The sequence below is a fragment of the Chlorocebus sabaeus genome, chromosome 2 (assembly GCF_047675955.1).
Source record: "Chlorocebus sabaeus isolate Y175 chromosome 2, mChlSab1.0.hap1, whole genome shotgun sequence".
Taxonomy (NCBI): Eukaryota; Metazoa; Chordata; class Mammalia; order Primates; family Cercopithecidae; genus Chlorocebus; species Chlorocebus sabaeus.
In genome coordinates, this window is record NC_132905.1 from 1,904,904 (window position 1) to 1,928,585 (window position 23,682).

Consider the following 23,682-nt stretch of genomic DNA (forward strand, 5'->3'; position numbering starts at 1 on the left):
CTTGCTTCCGGCTGTGCAGCAGGAGCTCCGGCCCCGGGTGCAGCCCCTGGGGAAGGCTGCTGGTGGCACACCCTGCTCCACCCAGCCCATGCGGCTTGCATTCCTTTCACTCACAAGGCTTCTTCTCTATCATCTAGAACTTCTTTCCTATTCTGATTTATCTTTTCCTTTTTTTTTTGAGATGGAATCTCAAAATCTCTGCTGCCCAAGCTGGAGTGCAGTGGCGCAATCTCGGCTCACAGCAACCTCTGCCTCCAGGTTCAAGCGATTCTCCAGCCTCAGCCTCCTGAGTAGATGGGACAGGTGCATGCCACCACGCCCGGCTAATTTTTTGTATTTTTTAGTAGAGACAAGGTTTCACCACATTGGCCACGCTAGTCTCGAACTCCTAACCTCAGGCGATCTGCCCACCTCAGCCTCTCAAAGTGCTGGGATTACAGGCGTGAGCCACCGCGCCCAGCCTGATTTATCTTCTTCAAGACATTTTAATCATTTTCTAAGAGCCAATCTCGTGAATGCCTCCGACAGTGGCACAGCACGCTGACCAGAGGACGGGAAGGCTGGCAGCAGCAACAGGCTCAAGAGAAATATCGAGAAAAGGAAGCACACTCTGCATGAATTCAGAACAGAAGACTCCCGCACAAGTGATTCTCATGGTCAGTCTTTCCCTTGTCCAGGCCTCAGCCTCCCCTTTCCCAGAAGCAGAAGCAGGGCTGCTCCCTGCAGCGTGTGCCAAGACCCACAGTCGCCTGCTGGACCCTGCTGTCACCATGCCACACTCTGTCCAAACTATCCTGCTTGCTCAAAGGCAATGACATCTAGAGATCAGGTGCTCGGCTGCCCAGTGCCAGCCAACTTCTAAATCAGACGAAAAACACAAAGTTGGCATTCACACATGGGCAGCGTGTGGGTAAGGACCAGCAGCTGACCCAGCCAGGATGAGCCAGAAACACTAGAGTTTGAAGCTGTGACATTTATGTTGCTTCTCCAAACTGCACAGTGATTTATATACAGAAGTACAGGAAAGCCTGTACTACTAACAACAGCTCCTCCCCAAATGGTCTGACAGCCAGTGCTGACACTCACATCTTCTAGGATAAACATGGGCACACACTTTTAAACTTTTTTTTTTTTTTTTTTGAGACAGTCTCGCTCTGTTGCCCAGGCTGGAGTGCAGTGGCCGGATCTCAGCTCACTGCACGCTCCACCTCCCGGGTTTACGCCATTCTCCTGCCTCAGCCTCCTGAGTAGCTGGGACTACAGGCGCCTGCCATCTCGCCCAGCTAGATTTTTGTATTTTTTTTAGTAGAGACAGGGTTTCACCGGGTTAGCCAGGATGGTCTCGATCTCCTGACCTCGTGATCCACCCGTCTCGGCCTCCAAAAGTGCTGGGATTACAGGCTTGAGCCACCGCGCCTGGCCACACTTTTAAACTCTTTACACACCAGAAGAAAGCCCATTTGAAGCAAACCAAATCCCACAACCACTTGCTCACTATTGATAAAAATCTCAACTATGGCCCGGCGTGGTGGCTCACGCCTGTAATCCTAGCACTTCGGGAGGCCAAGGTGAGCGAATCACCCAAGGTTGGGAGTTTGACACCAGCCTGGCCAACAAGGTGAAACCCTGTCTCTACTGAAAACAAGAAAATTAACCGGGCATGGTGGCATGCGCCTGTAATCCCAAATACTCGGGAAGCTGAGGCGGAGAACAGGCAGAATTGCTTAAACCCACAGGCGGTGGCTGCAGCGAGCTGAGATCATGCCAGTGCCTTCCAGCCTGGGCAACCGATGGAGACTCCATCTCAAAAAAAAAAAAAAAAAAAAAAAAAAATTCTCAATCATTAATAACACATAAAATACAATAAAGGGTCCCATACAGTGACCTGAAGTTTCAAAGGAACTGCACTTCTTTGAACCAATGATGCCACTAATTGCACTGCACACCATTATTTTATGAAAGAAAGAAAAAAGTGCTGCAAATGAAACTATGACTTGGGCTGGGTGCAGAGGCTCACACCTGTAATCCTAGCACTTTGGGAGGCGGAGGTAGGCAGATCACTTGAGCTCAGGAGTTCAAGACTAGCCTGGGCAACATAGCAAAACACTATCTCTATTGAAAATACCAAAATTGGCCGGGCGCGGTGGCTCAAGCCTGTAATCCCAGCATTTTGGGAGGCCGAGACAGGCGGATCACGAGGTCAGGAGATCAAGACCATTCTGGCTAACGTGGTGAAACCCCGTCTCTACTAAAAAAATACAAAAAAAATAGCCGGGCAAGGTGGCGGGCGCCTGTAGTCCCAGCCGCTCGGGAGGCTGAGGCAGGAGAATGGCGTGAACCCGGGAGGCGGAGCTTGCAGTGAGCTGAGATCCCACCACTGCACTCCAGTCTGGGTGACAGAGCAAGACTCCATCTCAAAAAAAAAAAAAAAAAAAAAGAAAATACCAAAATTAGCTGGGCATGGTGGCGCATGCCTGTAGTTCCAGCTACTTGGGAGGCTGAGGTGGGCAGATAACTTTAGCCCAGGAGGTTGAGGCTACAGTGAGCCATGATCATGCCACTGCACTTCAGCCTGGGGGACAGAGCAAGATCCCATCTCAAAAAAAAAAAGAAGTACGAAACTGACATGTTGAAGTGGTGCAACATGAAAAATGTGTCTTAGAATCCATGAAACACTGTAATTTAGAAAAAGTTTTTAATATCACAGGAAAATTATGACATACTGTTAAATAAAAAGGGATACAAATTAACATCATATTTTGAAACACACACAAAAGAAAGTCTAACAAAATGCTGACAGCTGTCTTTATTTTTTTAAAGAGACAGGGTCTGGCTCTGTAGTCCAGCTTAGAGCGCAGTGGCACGATCACTGTAACTTTGAACTCCTGGGCTCGAGTGATGCTCCTGCCTCGGCCTCCCAGGTTGCTGGGATTATAGGCATGAGCCTAGTCAGCTATTGTCTTTTATGGGATTATGCCTGATTTATCTTTTCTACCTTTCTCAATGTTACACATTTTCTATAAAGAGCACATTCTTATAATTAAAAAACAAACAGACTTCATAATAAAATAACCCAACAGAATATCAACTAACCCAGAATCCAAATAAGAGGCTAATTGTTTTGGCTCAACTCCCTTTTTCATAGAAAAATAATAAAACAAGATGATAAAGGAGCCTGCCTTCCCTCCCGTCTGCGCTCTGTTCCTGGGCAGGGAGGCGTGCAGCCCAGCAGCCTGTAGCAAACAGCTTGCATTCTGCACAGCAGGCTTGTCTAGATAAACACCCACGCCCCTCCAGCAAGCTCCTTCTCCCCGGGCAGGTGGAGCGAGCTCTGTGTGCTGGGCTACCTTCACAGTCGGAGGAGTGAAGGGCGTCCCACCAGCAAGCTCCTTCTCCCCAGGCAGGCAGAGCGAGCTCTGTGTGCTGGGCTACCAGACAGTCGGAGGAGTGAAGGGTGCAGCTGAGAGTGCCCTGCCCCTCCCTCCTTCAGTACCATAGCTTAGCCCTGTCACAGAGACAGGGGCTCAACTGTGCTCCGCTGACTCTCCCTACACATCTGCCCGTGGGCACCTGCATGCATCTACAAGAGAATGAGGGGGTCCACAGGCAGTGGAATAAAAATCATTTTAGACATCACCAAACGGCCCTGAAAGAAGCCACACACATCTATTCTCTCATCCACAGCCACCCGGAGCCCCAGCCAGGCTGCTTGATGGCTGAGGAATTACCACACTGCCACACTCATGCTGCGGTCTGGCCTGCTTCTGACTTCCTTTGTTGGTTTGGGTAGGCACTGTCACTGGGGCAGAATCCCAGGATGATTCTGTGAATAACCACAGCAGTCCCCAGGGCAACCAGGTGGGTGAAGAGAACCCCAACCAGTCCTTCCAGAGGCCCAGCCGCAGACAACGTGATATGGGGCCTGGCTGGACCTCTGGGGTCAGAGTTCCGGGACTTGGAGTCAGTCTCAGGTCTGTAAGGTGAGGGCCACCAGAGACAGGAGGGAAGCTGAGGGGACTCTAGGAAGGGACAGCAATGCTGCCTAGAAGAAAGTTCCATAGGAAGAAGTTTCAGGGATGTCTGGAGATGAGGCGTGGTCTAGTTAACTCTCCCTTGGCCAGGGCCGTCTGACCCTTGCTAAAACTCTGGGGAGGCTGTGTGGTGGCCAACGTGGCCTTGGAGTGAAACTCCTCTTTGCAATCATTCCTGTCTCTGGATTTACCTGCTTTTTCAATAGCATTCACTGAATACTTTGGTAAAACAGCCTAGCTTTGCTCATTAGTACCTATTTCCATTTTCGGTGAAGCTCACAACAATCCTACACATTTCACAGATGTTGCACACACACGGAAGCGTCTACGGTACACGCTGTCTCCATGCTTGAGTCGAACACACTAAAATATCTCATTGTCAATGCTTTACACTCACTCAGACACCGTGGCACTGTTAGCACAACACCCCATGTGTGTGAAACATCTCGCCTACAGCATCCAAACGCTTTAGTGAGCTCTTAATTCAAACAGTTTATTCTCAGAGCAGTGGAATCAGTGCTAGTGAAAGAATCAAACTCATCTGTCATCCAAGGAATTCCATTTACAAGATATTTATGATGGGCCTTTTTCCCTTACCTGATTAATTCATACGTTTCTCCCAAGAGTGGATTAAATGGTTTGCCGGTCCTCTCCCACTGGGAAGCCACGGCCGAAACAGCAAAAGCAGCCACAGACTGTAAATAATCCACAGGACGGGCAGGAACAGCTTCAGTTAGGAAATGCGCCGGAGAAGACGGCCTCTCGTGGCGGGCAGTGGGCACCTGGTTTCTGTCACTATTTGTTCCGTGTGATTTTTCAATTTTCTCCAAGCAGTGTGTCTGAGATTATAGGACTTCCAGGGAACGCCCTTCATCACCCGCCACTCCGTCGACAGCACAGAAAGAAGGAACTGGGTGCTGCCTTCCACCCCCAGGGCCGGGCCCTTCCTGGCAGACGCTGCAACAATGTCAGTCACTCTGTCTCACATGCACACACAAGGCCACACACTCAACACGCACACCCCAAGCATGCATTCACAGAGGCATGCGCACACACGCGCACAGGGACACGCACTATGTGCACCCACAGTCACACACTTGTATTTTGTTATTTTTTAGACACAGGGTCTCACTCCATCACCCAGGCTGGAGTGCAGTGGCGTCATCATAGCTCACTGTAGCCTCTAGCCCCCGGGCACAAGTGATCCTCTCTCATCAGCCTCCCAAGTAGCTGGCATTGCAGGCATGCACCACTGCACCTGCCTAAATTAAAAAAAAAATTTTGTAGAGATGTGGTCTCACTGTGTTGCCTAGGCTGGTCTCAACCTCCAGAAGCGATTCATCCGCTCAGCCTCCCGAAGTATTGGGATTACAGGCGTGAGCCACCGTGCGTGCCCAGCCCACAGTCACACACATACACACACACGGGGCACGGTGGTACAACAGGACCCCAGAGGAGCCTGAGGGCAAAGCCCGCCACCACCTTCCGTTCCAAGAGGCGGAGACTCCCGGCGGGAGGCGGCAGCAGGGAGCTCTTGGGGCCACTGAGAGCTCAATGGCATTTCCTGCAAGTTCTGTCATCACATACCTGGACAAATGCCACGGCTGCCAGGCAGGATGGCACTGAACACTGGGGGGAGCTGTGCTAGCCCTTCTCACAGATGCCCGGGGCCCCAAAACTGTGTGGCCAGACATTCAAGGGGTGTCACTTTCGTGACAAACTCCCGCCTGGCACTCCTAAGACCCACCTGCATCCTCTCCAGGGGCTGGGGCTGGCAGGAGGCCCTGTGGATAAGGTACACATGCTCCATGTACTCTGTGATCCGCTGCAGGAAGCTCAGAGGCTCGTTGAAGGCGATTGGCATCGTGATCTTGGACAGCTCCTGAAAAGATGGGGAAGACCCGCTGGTTACTGCTGCCTTCCTGACACCGCGGGGCTGCTCCATGCCCCTGCTCTGAGCATTCCTTTATGGAGCCGCAGACTCTGGGGTTGAACCGGATCTTCAAACCCCCAATGGGTGAGCCACTCCCTGCCCCATCAGCCCTGCCCGTGAGCCTCGCTGCCATCAGACCTAACTCACAATCTGCGCTGAGGCTGCAGAGGTCTTTGGCGTGACACCCTGAATCCTCTCTGCCTCCCCAGCCCACTGCCCCATTCCCGACACACAGACTGCCACAGGGGCTCCTGGGCCCACCCACGCCCCCTCCCCGACTCCACATCTTCTCCACCCCACTTCCAGAGTAGTGGCCCAGGCTGGGCACGGTGGCTCAGGCCTATAATATGAGCATCCTGGGAGGCCGAAGTGGGCAGATCCCTTGAGGTCAGGAGTTCAACACCAGCCTGGCCAACATGGTGAAACCCCGTTTATGCTAAAATTACAAAAATTAGCCGGGCATGATGGTGCACACCTGTAATCCCAGCTACTCGGGAGGCTGAGGCAGGAAAATCGCTTGAACCCAGGAGGTGAAGGTTGCAGTGAGCCGAGATTGTGCTATTACACTCCAGCCTGGGAGACAGAGCCAGACTCTGTCTCAAAAACAAACAAACAAACAAAAAACAAAGTAGTGTCCCAAAGTAGAGCCACCCGCGCCATTAAAAATAGTCCCTGGCTTCCCATCCCCTCCAGGATGCCACGGACATGCCTGAACCTGGCAAATGAGGTCTCCTATAACGTGGCTCCATGCAGCTTTCCCCTAAGGCCTTCCAAGTTGGCAAAGGTGCCTCAGGTGTTTGCTCCCAGGCCCTGGGCAGCACAGAGCAGGTGCATGGCTTAGTGGTGGAAGCTGGGAAGGTGCCAAGGGGACAAGTGCCCACAGGGGCCACTCTTCCTGCTGGGCTTCTAGGAAAGGGATCCCAACAGCTGGGCAGCATGCATTCCAGGAAAGCATAGCTGTGTACCTCAGGGCAGGCTCTTCAGGAAGGAGCAGGGTCTGGGGTGGCCAAAGCAGAGGCAGAGCGAGAGGGATAAGGAGAGGACCCAAGTTCCCAAAACTCAGCATCTGTGCTGGGAGGGGGGCTCTGCTCAGACGCTGGGTCAAAGACAAGTGCAGGGACCAAGGCTGAGAGTACAGGGCAGACGCACAGAGCCTGCAGCTCAGGCTGCTGCAGGGGCGAGCAGGCCCCAGATGGCACCGGACACACAGGGACTGTGGGCTTAGGAGGGGCTAGAACTGGATTCCAACTGAGGCAGCCCCAGCACGTGAGTGTGGCCAAGACTGCACAAGGGAATGTGGCTGCTGAGGAAAGCAGGAAGAGATGTGACCCTCATGATCAGAGCTCAGCACTGCAGGAGCACGTGGGAGAGAAAGAAAGAAGCCCCGAAAGAATGAGCAGAAAAGCAGACAGATGGAGGAGCATTTGCAATTTACATTCCAGACCAGGGTCAACAGCCCTCCCATGCTCTAAACACCTGGTAAACTAGAAGAAGCCACAGTCCACAGCGGCCAGAGATGGGGCCAGGGAGGCCGGGAAGGAAGTGCGGCCGGCGGCCCTGAGCACTGGGGAGATGCTGCCTTGCTCAGGTCAGGAGAGATGGTATCACAACTGCGTGCAGCTCCCACCTGGAGAAAGCCCCCCGGCTGCTGTGGAAATGCAGAGTGACGCAGCCCCACAGAGAGGACTGGGCCGCTTCCGGCAAACTCTACGGGTATCTGCCCCTGACTGAGCAGCCCCACTTCTAGGAACCTACACACAGGGCTCTTGACCCCCAGAGCCTCGGCCAAACACACGCAGGGCTCTTTACCCCCCAGAGCCTCGGCCAAACACACGCAGGGCTCTTTACCCCCCAGAGCCTCGGCCAAACACACGCAGGGCTCTTTACCCCCCAGAGCCTCAGCCAAACACACGCAGGGCTCTCTGCTGCAGCACGACTGGATCCATGAAAGACCAAAAATGACCCGTATGTCCAACAACAGAGCACCAGTCCAATGAGCTAGGGGGCAGCCATGTGAGGGAGCGCCATGCCATTAAAAGATTAAGAAGTCAGCTAAGCGAGATGGCTCATGCCTGTAATCCCAACACTTTTGGAGGCCAAGGCGGGGAGGACCACTTGAGGCCAGGAGTTTAAGACCAGCCTGGGCAACAAAGTGAGACCCTGTCTCTACAAAAAAGAAAAAATTTTTTTTGAGTTGGAGTCTCGCACTGTCACCTGGGCAGCAGTGCAATGGCGCGATCTCAGTTCACTGCAACCTCTCTGCCTCCTGGGTTCAAGAGATTCTCCTGCCTCAGCCTCCCGAGTAGCTGGGATTACAGGCATGCAGTGCTATACCCAGCTAATTTTTTGCATTTTTAGTAGAGACGGGGTTTTACTATGTTGGCCAGGCTGGTCTCGAACTCCTGACTTCATGATCTGCCTGCCTCGGCCTCCTAAAGTGCTGGGATTACAGGCGTGAGCCACTGCCAAAAATTTTTTTTAAAGTAGCTGGGCATAGTGTTGGGTGCCTGTAGTCCCAGCTACTCCAGAGGCTCATGTAGGAGGTTCACTTAAGCCCAGGAAATTGAAGTTACAGTGAGCCATGATCCTCCCACTGCACTCCAGCCTGGGTGACAAAGCAAGACTCAGTCTCTAAAAAGAAATAATTAATTAATTAATTAAGAAGTCACTGCATATTGCTATAGATATACCACCGAATTTTAAAAGGTGGAGAAAGTCTCTCATTTACATAAAGAAGTGGGGAGAAGATACACACAGAACCAGCTGTGTGATGCATGAAAGATGTGCCCTAAACGTGGCTCCTGGTCACCTGTGGGGAAAGCAGAGAGCACCAGGAGGGCACAGGGACAGGAACCCGACCCTCCTGGAATACACCTTACGTGATAAATTTGACGCAGGACCCATAATTTAAAAAGAAAATTAGGCCGGGCGCAGTGGCTCAAGCCTGTAATCCCAGCATTTTGGGAGGCCGAGACAGGTGGATCATGAGGTCAGGAGATCGAGACCATCCTGGCTAACACGGTGAAACCCCGTGTCTACTAAAAATACAAAAAACTAGCCAGGCGAGGTGGCGGGCGCCTGTAGTCCCAGCTACTCGGGAGGCTGAGGCAGGAGAATGGCGTAAACCCGGGAGGCAGAGCTTGCAGTGAGCTGAGATCCGGCCACTGCACTCCAGCCTGGGGGACAGAGCGAGACACCGTCTCAAAAAAAAAAAAAAAAGAAAATTAAATTTTAAAAAGTCATCTCTCGGGCTGGTGCAGTGGCTCATGCCTGTAATCCCAGCACTTTGGGAGGCCGAGGCGGGTGGATCACAAGGTCAGAAGTTCGAGACCATCCTGGCTAATACGGTGAAACCCCGTCTCTACCAAAAATATAAAAATTAGCCGGGCGTGGTGGCGGGCACCTGTAGTCCCAGCTACTCGGGAGGCTGAGGCAGGAGAATGGCATGAACCCGGGAGGCGGAGCTTGCAATGAGGTGAGATTGTGCCTTTGTACTCCAGCCTGGGCAACAGAGCAAGACACCATCTCAAAAAAAAAAAAAGTCATCTATCAATATCAAAAATGAAACGAATGAACTTACATCATTCCCTTGGTGGCACAATCACCCAGAGAAGCAGCACCCAGGTGGTTTGGAAATGCAGGCACTTGGCCAGGCGCAGTTGGCTCACGCTCGTAATCCCAACACTTTGGGAGGCCAAGGTGGGTGGATCACAAGGTCAGGAGTTCGAGACCAGCCTGGCCAATAAGGTGAAACCCCGTCTCTACTAAAAATACAAAAAAAAAAAAAAATTAGCCAGGCATGGTGGTGGGCGCCTGTAGTCCCAGCTACTCGGGAGGCTGAGGCAGGAGAATCACTTGAACCCAGGAGGCAGAGGTTGCAGCGAGCTGAGATCACACCACTGCACTCCAGCCTGGGTGACAGAGCAAGACTCCTTCTCAAAAAAAAAAAAGCAGGCATTTGAGATATGCCCTGAGGACAAAGACAACTGGCAACTGCAGGAGCCACAGACATGCGCTATCTCAGCAAAGACACTGTCAGCAGCAGAGCTGGTCCTGCAGGTATGTGGGGCAAAGTGAGTGAGTCACAACTACGTGCTGGTCTAAATCTATCCTCGCCAGGGCTGCCGAAAACTGGGACTGTCAGTGAGGGAGAAAAGAGATGCAGACACGAGGCCGCAGAGTTTAGGTGGAGCCTGCTGGCCCAAATTGGAAGCATCACCGAAACAAACAAAAACACAGTTCCTAGCTGTAGGAACAGCCTTCGAGATAAGACCACCCCAGTGGCCTCCTCAGAGCCTGGCTGTGGTCCTGAATTCTCCTTCTCTCCCTGGACAAGTAGCTGATTCCACACCCCAGACAGTAAATGCACAGGAGAGGCCTGAAGCTCCTTTTGTAAAGGACTCCAGGCCACCTTGAATAGACTCTCACTGACCAAAGATGGAACAATTTGTAGACTGGAAGACATCAATAAGTTAAATGCTAGGAGGTAAACAAAAGACAAACTAGCTGGTTACATGAGTCGCACTGGATGATGCCAGTGAAAGAACACATTATGTGAAAACTTCAATAAGGAGGAAGAATCGTTCACTGGTCCTGACTTTCTTACATAAACTGCATTTACAGCAAAGGAAGGGGAACCTCTCACCACAGAAATATCCCTGGCAATCAATAAAGGGTGATCACGTTGGCACAGCTGCAACTAGCATCTCCTCCGGAGTTAATGGACCCAGGCTCTGAGTGCTCACAGCTGTTTTTGTTAGAGACAGGGTCTCGCTCTGCCACCCGGGCTGGGGCACAGTAATGTGATCACTGGTCACTGCAGCCTCAACCTCTCAGGCTCAAGCGATCCTCCTGTATCAGCCACCCGAGTAGCTGGGAGCCTGGGCATGGACCACCATGCCCGGCTAATTATTTTTTGTAGAGATGGGATCTCACTTTGTTGCCCGGGCTGGTTCTGAACCCCTGGCCTGGAGCGATCCTCTTGCCTCAGCCTCTGACAGGGATTATAGGCATGAGTCGCCGCACGCCTGACCTGCCCACAGCTTTTAAATTCAGAGAAAGAGCAACAAAAAGGCTTCCTGACAGAGGGACACAAACAAGGTCCACACAGGACAGCAACACGTGAGACCACTGGACATTTGAACACAGAGCGAGTATCTGATGATATTAAATAACTTTCTGAAGTTATTTTCTAAAGTATAATATCATAGTTACATTAAAAAAGAATCCTTATCCTTTAAATATATGTAAGAAATATTTACAAACAAAAAGATGTCTGGAATTAAAATATGAGGGAGGAGAGAAGCAGGGGGGTGTGGACCAAACAGAATGAGCCACAGCCAATCACTGCGGATCCAGAATGAGCCACAGCCAATCAGTACAGATCCAGAAAGAGCCACAGCCAATCACTGCAGATCCAGCTATGGGGACATGGGCTCACCACTGTCTGTCCACGTCCGTCTGTGTTGGGACTGTCCATGCTGCCAAGTGTGCTTGTGTTTTTTCAATACAAGCTGAGTAGTAGTAAAAAGAGAGGAGTGCCACCAAAACCTCCAGAGGGGAGTGTTTCGAAGTGAAGTGTGAGGGGTGGAGCCACCCTGCAAGGCCCCTCCCAGCACCTTTCCACTACGCCTGCCAGTCCTACACGCTCACATGCAACTTTCACCTCAATCCCTCCACAACCCTCACCTAGGGAATGCAATTTACATCATTTCATGTTGTTGAAAAGATGCTTTTGGTCCTAGAATCTTTATTTTATTTTATTTTATTTTTTTTTTTTTTTTTTGAGACGGAGTCTTGCTCTGTATCCCGGGCTGGACTGCAGTGGCCGGATCTCAGCTCACTGCAAGCTCCGCCTCCCGGGTTCCCGCCATTCTCCTGCCTCAGCCTCCGGAGTAGCTGGGACTACAGACGCCCGCCACCTCGCCCGCTAGTTTTTTGTATTTTTAGTAGAGACGGGGTTTCACCGTGTTAGCCAGGATGGTCTCGATCTCCTGACCTCGTGATCCGCCCGTCTCGGCCTCCCAAAGTGCTGGGATTACAGGCTTGAGCCACCGCGCCCGGCCATCTTTATTTTTTTTTAAGAGACAAGGTTTCCCTCTGTTATGTAGGCTCGAGTACAGTGGTGAAATCATGGTTCACTGCAACCTCAAACTTCCAGACTCAAGCCATCCTCCTGTCTCAGCCTCCTGAGTAACGGACTACAGACAAGTGCCAACACACCTGGCTAATTTAAAAAATTTTTTGTAGAGATGGGGTCTCACTGTGTTGCCCAGGCTCTGGTCTCAAACTCCTGGCCTCAAGCGATTCTCTTCCCTCAGCTTTCCAAAGCACCAGGATTACAGGCATGAGCTACTACCACACCCAGCCTGTCTTAGAATTTAAAAGAGTCAAAATTAGGTGGTTTGTCAAGTTCACAAAAAGACTTTCATCATCTATACCAAGACAGATATTTTTGTCAAGACCTGAATTAGCCACATAGTCAAAAATGTACAAAAAACACTGCTGAAGGAGAAAAAAAATCTCAAATGGTTTATTTTAAAAGAAACATACAGATATATACAGAAATACAGATGTGTATGCATGAGCATTAGCACACTCGTATTTTCCAGCGCCATCTGCTGAGAGGGCCTGCAGGCAATGATACCTCAGCAGCAATGAGCTCACCCAGCACTGGGTCGTGGTTTCTAAACACCATTACCCAGTGAATGGGCTCCCTGGGGAAGTGGCTGATTCCAGGGTTAAGGCAGGGAAAATATAAGCTGAACTAGAGTATCCTTTAGTGCCTGAAATAAGTGTTCAGAAAAGGATGGGGGTTCAGCAGAAGCGGGAAAACTAACCTGGAAGAACTCTCAATGCCAAAGGTAGAACAATTTGAGCAATTACGTAAATAAGGACTATACTGGAATTCAACTCACAGAAAATACATGCTCATGAGTCCATACTAATACAAATAAATAACTGAATAAATATATAATTAGGGGAGAAGGGACAGCTCTCCTTTACAGAACAATTCCAATTAATAAAGGTAGAAGACAGAATGAGAATAGAAAATCCCCATTAGAATGATTTCAATAAAACCCACCAATGGATGCCACAATTAGCAAGCGGAATCCAAGTGTCTCCCCCAAAACACTGATTACAAAGAGAAACGCAGCAACTCTGCAGTGGAGACACTTGATCAGGTTAACCAAGTGATCAGGTTAACAGTCCCCCTAACAAGACACATCGATATCACAGAGCCCCTCAGATCAGGCCCTGGCAAGGGTACCTCACTTCTGTGTGTGCCAAAAACACAGAACCTCATTCTAAGAAGAAAACATCAGACAAACTCAAATTAAGGAAAAGTCCACTAAGTAACAGACCAGAGCAGCTGTCACCAAGTGGAGAAGCCCAAATGCCATGAGGGTCCTGGGACATGAAAGGACGTTGGGGACACTGAGGAAATACAAGTGACATGTGGAGCTAAGATGCATTTCTTGCTTCGGTCACTGACCTATGGTTACTCCGAGAGATGCCAGCATCAGGGGAGCTGGGTGGTGGGTTTACAGGAATGCTCTGTGCTATTTTGTGATTTTCCTTAGGTCTAAAATTATTTCAAAATAAAAAGTTGAGAAAAAATGAAGTTCTCTCTGGAAAAAAAAGGACTAAAACATAAGGGCAAAAAATCACCGGCACTAGAAGACATGGTCTGAGCAAGAGTGACGTCGAGTATCCCCAGGCCATTTGAGTTTTCAGCCATTGAGCGCTGGCCCAGGACCCAGTAAGGTACAGAAGGTGCAGGACACTCCCCGCCCCCGTGAGGCACAGCTTGTTCTCACAGTCAGGAAAGATCATGAAAGGGAAAGTCTATAACTTCTGGGCCCTCATTACCCAGCTAGTTTTTCTGTCCCAAACCCTGAGCCCCTGACAAAGGCTGACGCCCGTCCTGCAGCTCAACATGTAGCCGTGGAGGGTGCCACGGAAGCCCCACCCACCTCACACAGGACACAGCATGTGGCCGTGGAGGGTGCCACGGAAGCCCCACCCAGCTCACACAGCACACAGGGTTGGACGGGTACCTGCAGGATGGTTCTTATGTCCCATCTCACCTACAGAACGCCTCTTCCCCCGATGTGCTTGTTCTTTGCCTGTTTTACTGTCTTAATCTCATGCTGTTTATAAACATGAGTGCATTTTTTCTTTCTTTTTTTTTTTTTGAGACGGAATCTCACTCTTGTCACTCAGCCTGGAGTACAATGGTGTAATCTCGGCTCACTGTAACCTCCACCTCTCAGGTTCAAGCAATTCTCCTGCCTCAGCCCCCCAAGTAAATGGGATGACAGGCATGCACCACCATGCTCGGCTAATTTTGTATTTTTGGTAGAGACGAGGTTTCTCCATGTTGGCCAGGCCAGTCTTAAACTCCCGACCTCAGGTGATCCACCCACCTCAGCTTCCCAAAGTGCTGGGATTACAGGCATGTGCCCGGCAAGAGCGCATTTTCTTAAATCACTAGCACTGCAATACCTTCCCAGGAGTCAGTGGTGCAGCCCCACGCGTGAGCATGGGCCCCCGGACTCACCAGGCCGACACACTTCTTTAGAATGGTCCACACGCTGAAGTCGCTTCTGCTGAACATGGGAGCCGGCAGTGACGTCCTGTGGGGCACGAAAGGGGTGCGTGTGGGTGAATTCAACACAGGACTCCGACCACTCAAGGTGGCTGCACTCAATGACCATTTCTCTTTAATTCTGACACTTAAACATTGGCATTTCTGCATTCTGGCATGCCTAGGGACACACGGATATGGCTGCTGCGGAGGCCTTCCACACCCATGTTCCCAGCGCCTCCCAGGAATGGTCATGACAACAAAGACGGCTGGCTCTGCAGTCTTGGCCCCGCAGTGGCCGTTTCCTCCCAGAGCTGGGAGACAGGGCAGCAGCAGGGAGTCCCTCTGCCTGCACAGTTCACAGCCTTCTGGGGGCTCCTGGTGGGTCCTTGGGGCAGCAGCCAGACCATAGGCAGAGGTCAGGCCATGAGGGCACCAAGAGTGACCCGAACTAAAAGCTTTTCAGTCCTTTAGATTCGTGTTTGCCTTCCTGAGGAGCATTTCTTTCTAGGTAATCTTCCAGTCGGCTGCAAGGGGGAGCCCACGCCATCACGCTTGCACCAGGAGACCCTCACCCCCACCACTGCTCACCGCTGATCGACCTGGGGACCACTGACCCGGGGCCCTGGACTCCCTGCCAGGAACGTGGAGCTGGAATGAGACACTGTCTCCATCTAGGAGGGGAGTGCCTGAATGGAGACATAAACTTGGATTTGGGGAGAGGCGTGCCAAACCCACACAGGACACCACAGAGCAGGGTGCAAAGAAGGTGCTGCAGAGTCGGGGCCCAGGGCTCCCTGCTGCTCACAGCCCTCCAGGGACACCCCAGGGCTCTCCCGCTGAACTCCCATTTCATGGAAGCTGCTTTGAGGGATGTTTTGCCTCGCACCCAGCAGAACCTTGACACCAACACTCTGACCTCTGGAGTGATGAAAGCACACGCTTTTGCCTGCTCTGCTCCTGAGCTATGCCCCGGGAATGCCACATCAGGGCAGCCGGGTCAGGACACACTACTGGTGTCAGGGGGCAGGAGGGAGAGGACACGGCAGCTGTGAGGCAGGGTGGAAAATAAAATGAACATCTGCTGAGTGCCAGGCCTGGGCTGCTGGAAGCCAGCACCCAGCTCTGCTCTGCCATCGTCCGTGCACTCATTCAGGGAATACTCTGTGATTCGGGGGTGCTACCAGGAGGGGAATGTGGCTCTGCAGAGGGCCAGGTCACATCCCCCAAGGATATAACCCTGCATGGAGATGGGATGCACAGGAGCTACAGACATGAAGGAGGAGAAGAGAGGCCCCAGGCCAAGGGAGCAGAGGGAGCTGATGCACCAGAGGACCTGAAAGAGGCCCCTGCAGCTGGGGCAGGAGGCAACAGGGCTCAGGCCTGGGCCCGAGGGCCTAGGTGAGGGTGCTGACCTTCATCCTAAGAGGTGAGTGACCACATGGTGCACTGTCCAAGCTGGGTCATTTCTTCCAGTAGAACAGGGCACCATTCACAGCTCTGTAGGACCAGGAGTGTGAGGCCAGCCATGTGGCCATCCTGCCTGAGTTTTAGGCAGAGGGTGACGGAGTAGGGGGTTCAGATCTGACTTTATGCCTCTGGGCTGGGCATGGTGGCTGCCACCTGTAATCACAACACTTTGGGAGGCCGAGGCAGGTGGGTCACCGGAGCAGCTCGAGACTAGCCCAGCCAACATGGCGAAATACTGTCTCTACTAAAAATACAAAACTTAGCCAGGCATGGTGGCGTATGCCTGTAATCCCAGCAACTTGGGAGGCTGAGGCAAGAGAATCACCTGGATCTGGGAGGCAGAGGTTGTAGTGAGCCGAGGGCGCACCACTGGAGCAGCTCCCTGGAGCTGACACACACATCAGCGGCTGTGGCTGGAGCCCCCAACGCAATGCCACCAGCTCCAGGGCCAGGGAGCTGCTCCAACCTGGCCTCAGGCTCTCCTTCGAGCTGCAGGCCCACACACCTGCTTGGTGGGTCCACTCGGGCGCCCACGTGTGCATCTCATCTGTTGTTTGTTCATTCTCTCACCCCACAGATATGGGAGCCCCCACCCCTGCTCCTTCTGCGTCCCTGTTTTCTAGCCCTGACTCTGTGGCCATTTTCAATGCTGTTGGGTCCTTCAGTTCTTCTGTCTCCTCTGCTACATGCCTGTCTACCCAGCCACCCGTTTCCAGAGTGACCTCTTTTTTTTGTTTTTGAGACGGAGTCTCGCTCTGTCACCCAGGCTGGAGTGCAGTGGCACGATCTCAGCTCACTGCAAGCTCCGCCTCCCGGGTTCAAGTGATTCCCCTGCCTCAGCCTCCCAAGTAGCCAGGACTACAGATGTGCACAACTACACCCGGCTAATTTTTTGTATTTTAGTAGAGACAGGGTTTCTCCATGTTAGCCAGGATAGTCTCGATCTCCTGACCTCGTGATCCGCCCGCCTCGGCCTCCCAATGGGCTGGGATTACAGGCATGAGCCACCGTGCCCGGCTCGGGCTTCTATCAACAAAGACTGAAGACTTCTTCCCGTTTTTTGGTTTTTTTTTTTTGAGACAGGGTCTTGTTCTGTTGCCCACACTAGAGTGCAGTGGCGCCATCACAGCTCACCATAGCCTCAAACTCCTGGGCTCAAGGGATCCTCCTGACTCAGCCTCCCAAGTAGCTGGGACCACAGACGTGCACCACCATGCCCAGCTAATTATTTTAATTTTTTTGTAGTGGTGGGGTCTTGCCATGTTGCCCAGGCTGGTCTCCAACTCCTGGGCTCAAGTGATCCACCTGTCTCAGCCTCCCAAAGTGCTGGGATTACAGGCATGAGCCACCACGCCCAGCCAAGGACTGAAGACTTCTCATGATGGCCACTGTCATCGGACTCTACCTACATGAAAACGAACGTGGTGGAGGAGGAAAGGGAATGGGGTCTTGCTACATCAAGCAAATGAAACCCTTCTCGTCCTGTAGGGGTCAGAGCTGAACACACCGCAATAGAACTCCGATGAGACAGAGGATGAAGTTGGCTGCCCATGGAAGAACAGGAGGATCTGTAGGAAATCAGCAAGGGGTCTGATGATCAAAACGCCACGTCCTGTTTGCGGCATTTCTTAGATGGGGAAAGGCACTGCTCATAAAATTGCCATCTGCTGATCCCCGGAGCCAAGAGAGGCATGTAGTCTCTCAGAACCCTTGCTGGCCGGACACAGGAGGCTGGCCGGACATAGGAGGCTGTCCGGACGGGAAGGCCAGGCAGCCGTGGGGATGCCGCTCCAGCTCAATGCTTGTGAGGGCTGAGGGTACCCTGAAGACTGTTTCTGGGGTGATTACAGACGCATTTTAGAAACAACAGATGTGAGAGAACATACCTGTGTTTCTGAATTCCATTCTCTTGAGAGGGCCTCTCCCCAATTTTCCCAATCCTATTATTTTTGCTGGTGTCCAAGTCAATCATTCCCGTGACTTTCTGATGTGCCTCTGAAAATTCCCCAGAAGAGTTATCAGAATCAAAGCCTGTGCGAGACAAGAAAATGGTAATTTTCGCTGGACCTGGAAGATTTTTTAAAGGCCTACCTCCAAGAATTCTGACTATGCAAGCAGATGACTAAAGCTCTAAGTTGTTTGAATGGACACAGGTGGAAGAACTAACTCTGGTTCCCCAGAAGTAGACAGGGTGCAGAGAGAACAGGAGCAAGGAGCACACCAGGGAGCTTCCCACCTAAAGGCCACTCCCAACGAGCTCCAGCGCCCAGGCTCCTCCTGCACTTGTGACTTGAGGTCCAGTTCCAGGCCACGAGTTTCATCTCCCACAGGAACCTTTCATCATTTTTATCTGTGACTTGCACGCTCTGGGTGGGCCACTTCTATCAGATTCAAACCCACCCCAAGGCTGCAACATGACCGTTGTGGCTCAGGGCTTGTCACCAAGCTCTGCACCTTGGTCTGAAACACGCCTGCTGACAATGTTTCAAGGGAGACCATCGTGGCAGGCAAAGGCACCACTAACCCGTACCCAGCTAGGGAACAGTCATGGAAGCACCACACATGTGGCTGGACTCGGAGTGGACTCCGGATGAAGGGGGACTCTGGAGAAGGAGCTCTTTAGAATCTGCGTGAGATCCAGCCACGCACGTGCTCCTGGAGCAAAAGTCCTGGAGAAGAACGGCCAGCCGCTGCCCTGGCGGGGTGGGCCCCTCCCCAGGACAGAACGGGCGACTAGGGAACAGGAACATACATCTCCCTTCAACTCCTGTCAGTCTGAGTCGCTGGAAGGGCCAAGTTCTGCACCAGAGCCGGGTGGAGTAGGGGCTGGGGCCCCGCGATGAGTCAATTCCGTGGGGGCTCTGGGCCTGCAGGAGCCGGCGACCACCCAATGCTTCCAGGGGCTGAGGGCTCCACGTAAGGGGCACAGGCCCAGGAGGGTCAGGCAGACAACTGCGGTCGGACCCCACATGCGGACAAGCCTGCTACAGGCTCCACGAGAACAAAGCAAAGCTGCTGTGTCCTATCCCTCCACACGGCAGAGTTCATCCATAAAGGCAGTGCTGGGGTGGATGACACCGTGATTTTGAGAGAATGGGTTAAAAAGGAATCCTGAAATGGCCCACGGTTTCTGAAATAGCCTGCCACCTCTCATGTTTTGCGCTCTGTCCCAAAAGCAACATCTCTAACTCCTCACTCTGAAGTTATCTTGAAAACATTCCCTACTTAAGGGAATTCCGGGAGGCGGGATCTGCCCCTGTCCAGAAGAATAAAGCAGCACATCCCTGGCAGCCACTGCAGCCTCTGACTCAGCCAACACTACACGGATGGCCTAATAACATTCTAAGACACCGCATGCATTTATTGTAGAAAAACAGAAAATACAGACGAGCAAAGGAGGAAGCTGAGATCTCCTATCATCGGCTCCCTCGGAAACCCCACTGTTTTTTTGGCCCCTCTGTGTTCATAGCCCTTAATCCCATACACACTGTTCACGTCCTCCAAACCTTTCCTTTGAATGGCACTGATTCTTAAGACAAATTAAATGCCTAATGAGACCATTCATTTAATAACTGCTTAGTTTACATACTTTTGAAATCAGAGTTACAAAGTCAGATGGATATTATAGGCAGTAAAGGAGTCAAGAGTCTGCCTCTAACACAGGTATTTCATTGTATTAAGAGATGAAGTGTTTTTTTCCTTCCATTATTTGTTTTGAAGGCCAAGAATTGAGGGGAGAAATTCTTGTCACCTAGATATCTGTCCCTTCCATCTCACGCCTGGGGACACATGGAGAGGCCCTGCCGTGCAGGAGCAGCGCCTCACAGCCCCGTACACCCTGTGGCTCCTAGAACAGTGGAGTCCATCTGAGCACCACATCACACACTGCTGGGGCCTTTGGGAAGTCACGGCAAACTGACTCAAAAAGCTCAGAGGTGACCGGGAACGGTGGCTAATGCCTGTAATCCTAGCACTTTGGGAGGCCGAGGTGGGCGGATCACCTGAGGTCAGGAGTTCAAGACCAGCCTGGTCAATGTGGTGAAACCCCGTCTCTACTAAAAATACAAAAATTAGCTGGGCATGGTGGTGGGCGCCTGCAGTCCCAGCTACTCGGGAGGCTGAGGCAGGAGAACTGCTTGAACCCGTGAGGAGGAGGTTGCAGTGAGCTGAGATCATGCCACTGCACTCCAGCCTGGGCGACAGAGCAAGCCTCTGGCTCAAAAAAAAAAACAGTCCAGAGGTGTTTGGGAAAGTATCAGTCACACCAAGACCCCAGACAAAAAGGACATCCTATGAGACTCCCAGGAGAGAAGGGACCTCAAAGCTGCGCTCTCAGTGACAGACGTGGCACCCCACTCAAGGGCAACCTGAGGATGTGAGTGCCTGACAACCCCTCCACTGTGTGGGGTTCGGCAGAGAACACAGAACGACCATGGATGAGGTGCAAGCTCCACAGACCCTCCTCTGAGAATGCATCTGAGGAAAACATGCTGCAGATAATCCGGCTACGAAATCATAGTAAATGACTTAGAAATTGAGACTTTGAAGCCGGTAAGGAGTGCAGCATCCCCTTCTCCTGGGGTTTTGAATAAGAGTAAGTCAACCATCTTGGGCTGCCAGCGCAGGTATGGGAGCAGCACAGCCTCGGAACACTCAGCTTGCTCCAGCAGGGCCCCAGACCGGAGGTGCCACCAGAGCCATCAACGTGTCCTCAGGGCATGGCCACAGAGACCCTCCTGACACACCCACTCCAGCAGGGCCACAGACTGGAGGTGCCAACGGAGCCATCGACGTGCCCTTGGGGCGTGGCCACAGAGACTGTGACAGATCCTGCGCGGCAGTAACCGCAGAAGTGCTTCTAAAGATGGTCACTAATTCCCGGCCTGTGGCCGCATTTCCAAAGCCACTCCTTTCTGATCCTGACACCTAAGGACAAGGGAACATCCAAGGGAATCTCCTGATGCCCCTGCCCACCAGCAATGGTCCTTTCCAGAAAAAACAAGCGGAATTCCAGATGCCGACTCTGAGGCACAGAAGAGTGGAGAATGAACGTGAGAACCTGACAGACACAAGCTCAAAGGGTTTCGGGCTCTTCCCTGTGCCAGGAGAAGGGGCGGCTCTGGGAGGCCAAGCTGCCAGCCCTGCCCGCCCTTCCCTCTAGCCGGCCTGTCACATGCCCATGAGAGTGACTGGACGCCAAAATACATTCTTTTCAATCAAGCCACAGGATTTCATTCAGACCACAGGCTGCAGGCCGCCACTTGAAACCATCGTGCGAAAGAGAACAATAACTGTCCTCTGCGGCTATGAGTGTGGCTAGGGAGCCAGGCTTTGCTGTCTGATGGGAGCGTCAAGCAGTGCCAGGCAAGACAGGGCCATCATATCCAGAACGTTCTCATCATGATGCAGGAATAAGAGAAAAAGATGGCCATCTCAGGAAACCAACGAAACTATCTGCACCCCAGGACACTCTTGGGAAGACTTAAATCCTGTCAGCCGAAGGCAAGGCTTTTCCCACCTCTGGGATGGACGTTAGATTTTGTTGAAGAGTCCGCGTTTGGGATCCCGAATGCTCCACGCACTGCTTTACTGAGCATCTTTACACCCCAATGCCAGGCCCAACGTCTGAATCCAGGGACGCTCACCCTTCCAGTACGTCCCTAGTTGGTTCTCTTTCAACTCACCTGTGACGGCATCAAAGAATTCTTCCTCTCCGTTCATCCTTCAGCAGCCAGCCTCCACTGCCCCTGACATGTGCTCTTCTACTGAATCATCATATCTGATCCACATCTACAGTGTAAGGAATTCCACGAACTTTCTCTTGGAAAAATCCAACGGACACTGAAGCTCTAAAGGGAACAAAATTTGGGCATACTTAGCTTCCAGAAGTTTCGTGGTTTAAAAATATTTTTAAAATACCCATTCTGGCCGGGCGCGGTGGCTCAAGCCTGTAATCCCAGCACTTTGGGAGGCCGAGTCGGGCGGATCACGAGGTCAGGAGATTGAGACCATCCTGGCTAACCCGGTGAAACCCCGTCTCTACTAAAAAATACAAAAATCTAGCCGGGCGAGGTGGCGGGCGCCTGTAGTCCCAGCTACTCTGGAGGCTGAGGCAGGAGAATGGCGTGAACCCGGGAGGCGGAGCTCGCAGTGAGCCAAGATCCGGCCACTGCACTCCAGCCTGGGCGACAGAGCGAGACTCCGTCTCAAAAAAAAAAAAAAAAAAAAATACCCATTCACCATCCTAAACTCAATCTAAATTACATGTAAGCAAATTAGTAAAATAAATTATCACATCACAAACATGACTTCAAAAAGTAAATGAAAGGAAGCATTTATAACATAAGATCAATCAATGAATAACAGACCAATAAGTCACCCCTATAAGAAGAGTTGTTTCTAAAAAGCATTATCAGCTGGGCATGGTGGCTCACACCTGTACTCCCAGCACTTTGGGAGGCCGAGGTGGGCAGATCACTTAAAGCCAGGAGCTTGGGACCAGCCTGGCCAATATGGTGAAACCCTGTCTCTACTAAAAATATAAAAATTATCCAGGCGTGGTGGCGCACACCTGTAGTCCCAGCTACTTGGGAGGGTAAGGCAGGAGACTCTCTTGAACTCAGGAGGTGGAGACTGCAGTGAGCTGAGACTGTGCCACTGCACTCCAGCCTGGGTGACAAAGTGAGACTTTGCCTTAAAATAAACAAATAAATAATTAAAATAAATAAAATTAAAATAATATTAAAAGCATTATCTACAGTTATGTAAGAAAACAATAAAACATTAATTTGGCAAAAGTCATGGGAGCAGGCAGGGTGTGGTGGCTCATGCCTGTAATCCTAGCATTTTGGGAGGCCAAAGCAGACGGATCACTTGAGGTCAGGGGTTCAGAGACCAGCCTGGACAACATGGTGCAACCCCGTCTCTACTATAAATACAAAAATCAGCCAGGCATGGTGGCAAGCACCTGTAATCCCAGCTACTCGGGAGGCTGAGGCAGAAGAAACGCTTGAATCCGGGAGGCGGAGCTTGCAGTGAGCCAAGATCACGCCACTGTACTCCAGCCTGGACAACAGAGCAAGATTTCATCTCAAAAAAAAAAAAACAAAAAAAAAAAAACGTCATGGGGGCAGTCGGAAAGCAGGTTAGCTTCAGTGAGGTGTTTAGCATCCGAGGTTCAAACACAGCTCAGGAAGTTTTGCTGAAAATCATTGCAAACATTCACCAGAGGCTGGAACAAATGGCTGTATAAGTAAATGGAAAATTATGTCGAAAATTTCACATCTACCTGAAACCAACATCAATTCTAGAGAATTGAGACTGCTATGTAAGTTAGCTGCTACCAGGATAAACTGAAGTAAACTTACATTTTCTCACAACTACCTTAGCTCAATATTCCAGAACTCATGCCCATTAGTGTCTCCCATCGGGAAAAGCAGCGTTGGATGAATGACAAGAGAAGGAAGCCAAAATCAGCATCCTTACTTGTGTCAGAAATACAAAAACCAGCCCAGAGCTCTCTGCACAGTTCTGAGGGTGAGGGTGCCAGGGGCGAGAACGACCCCCAGTGCTGGGCAACCCCCCAAGCGGCTCATCCTGCAGCCCTGCCATAGCCGCACGGGGCAGCAGCAGCTGCTTCTCTCCAGACAACAGGACAG

At 51.5% G+C, this 23,682-nt stretch overlaps 1 protein-coding gene across 2 annotated transcripts in view; it reads right to left on the minus strand.

The window, feature by feature from the left end:
- OSBPL2 (oxysterol binding protein like 2) overlaps positions 1-23,682 on the minus strand; it is a 58,416-nt gene that overhangs the window by 17,861 nt on the left and 16,873 nt on the right. Inside the window, exons 2-6 of one of the 2 annotated variants that reach the window (XM_008011911.3) lie at positions 21,709-21,873; positions 17,911-18,055; positions 14,528-14,603; positions 5,779-5,913; positions 4,629-4,726 (exon numbers count right to left, since the gene is read on the minus strand). In XM_008011911.3, coding sequence (XP_008010102.2) covers positions 4,629-4,726; positions 5,779-5,913; positions 14,528-14,603; positions 17,911-18,055; positions 21,709-21,745 — 491 coding nt within the window. In that variant the 5' untranslated portion in view covers positions 21,746-21,873. Of the gene's footprint in view, positions 1-4,628; positions 4,727-5,778; positions 5,914-14,527; positions 14,604-17,910; positions 18,056-21,708; positions 21,874-23,682 lie in introns of those variants that run through there. The other variant, XM_008011927.3, reaches the window with a different exon arrangement.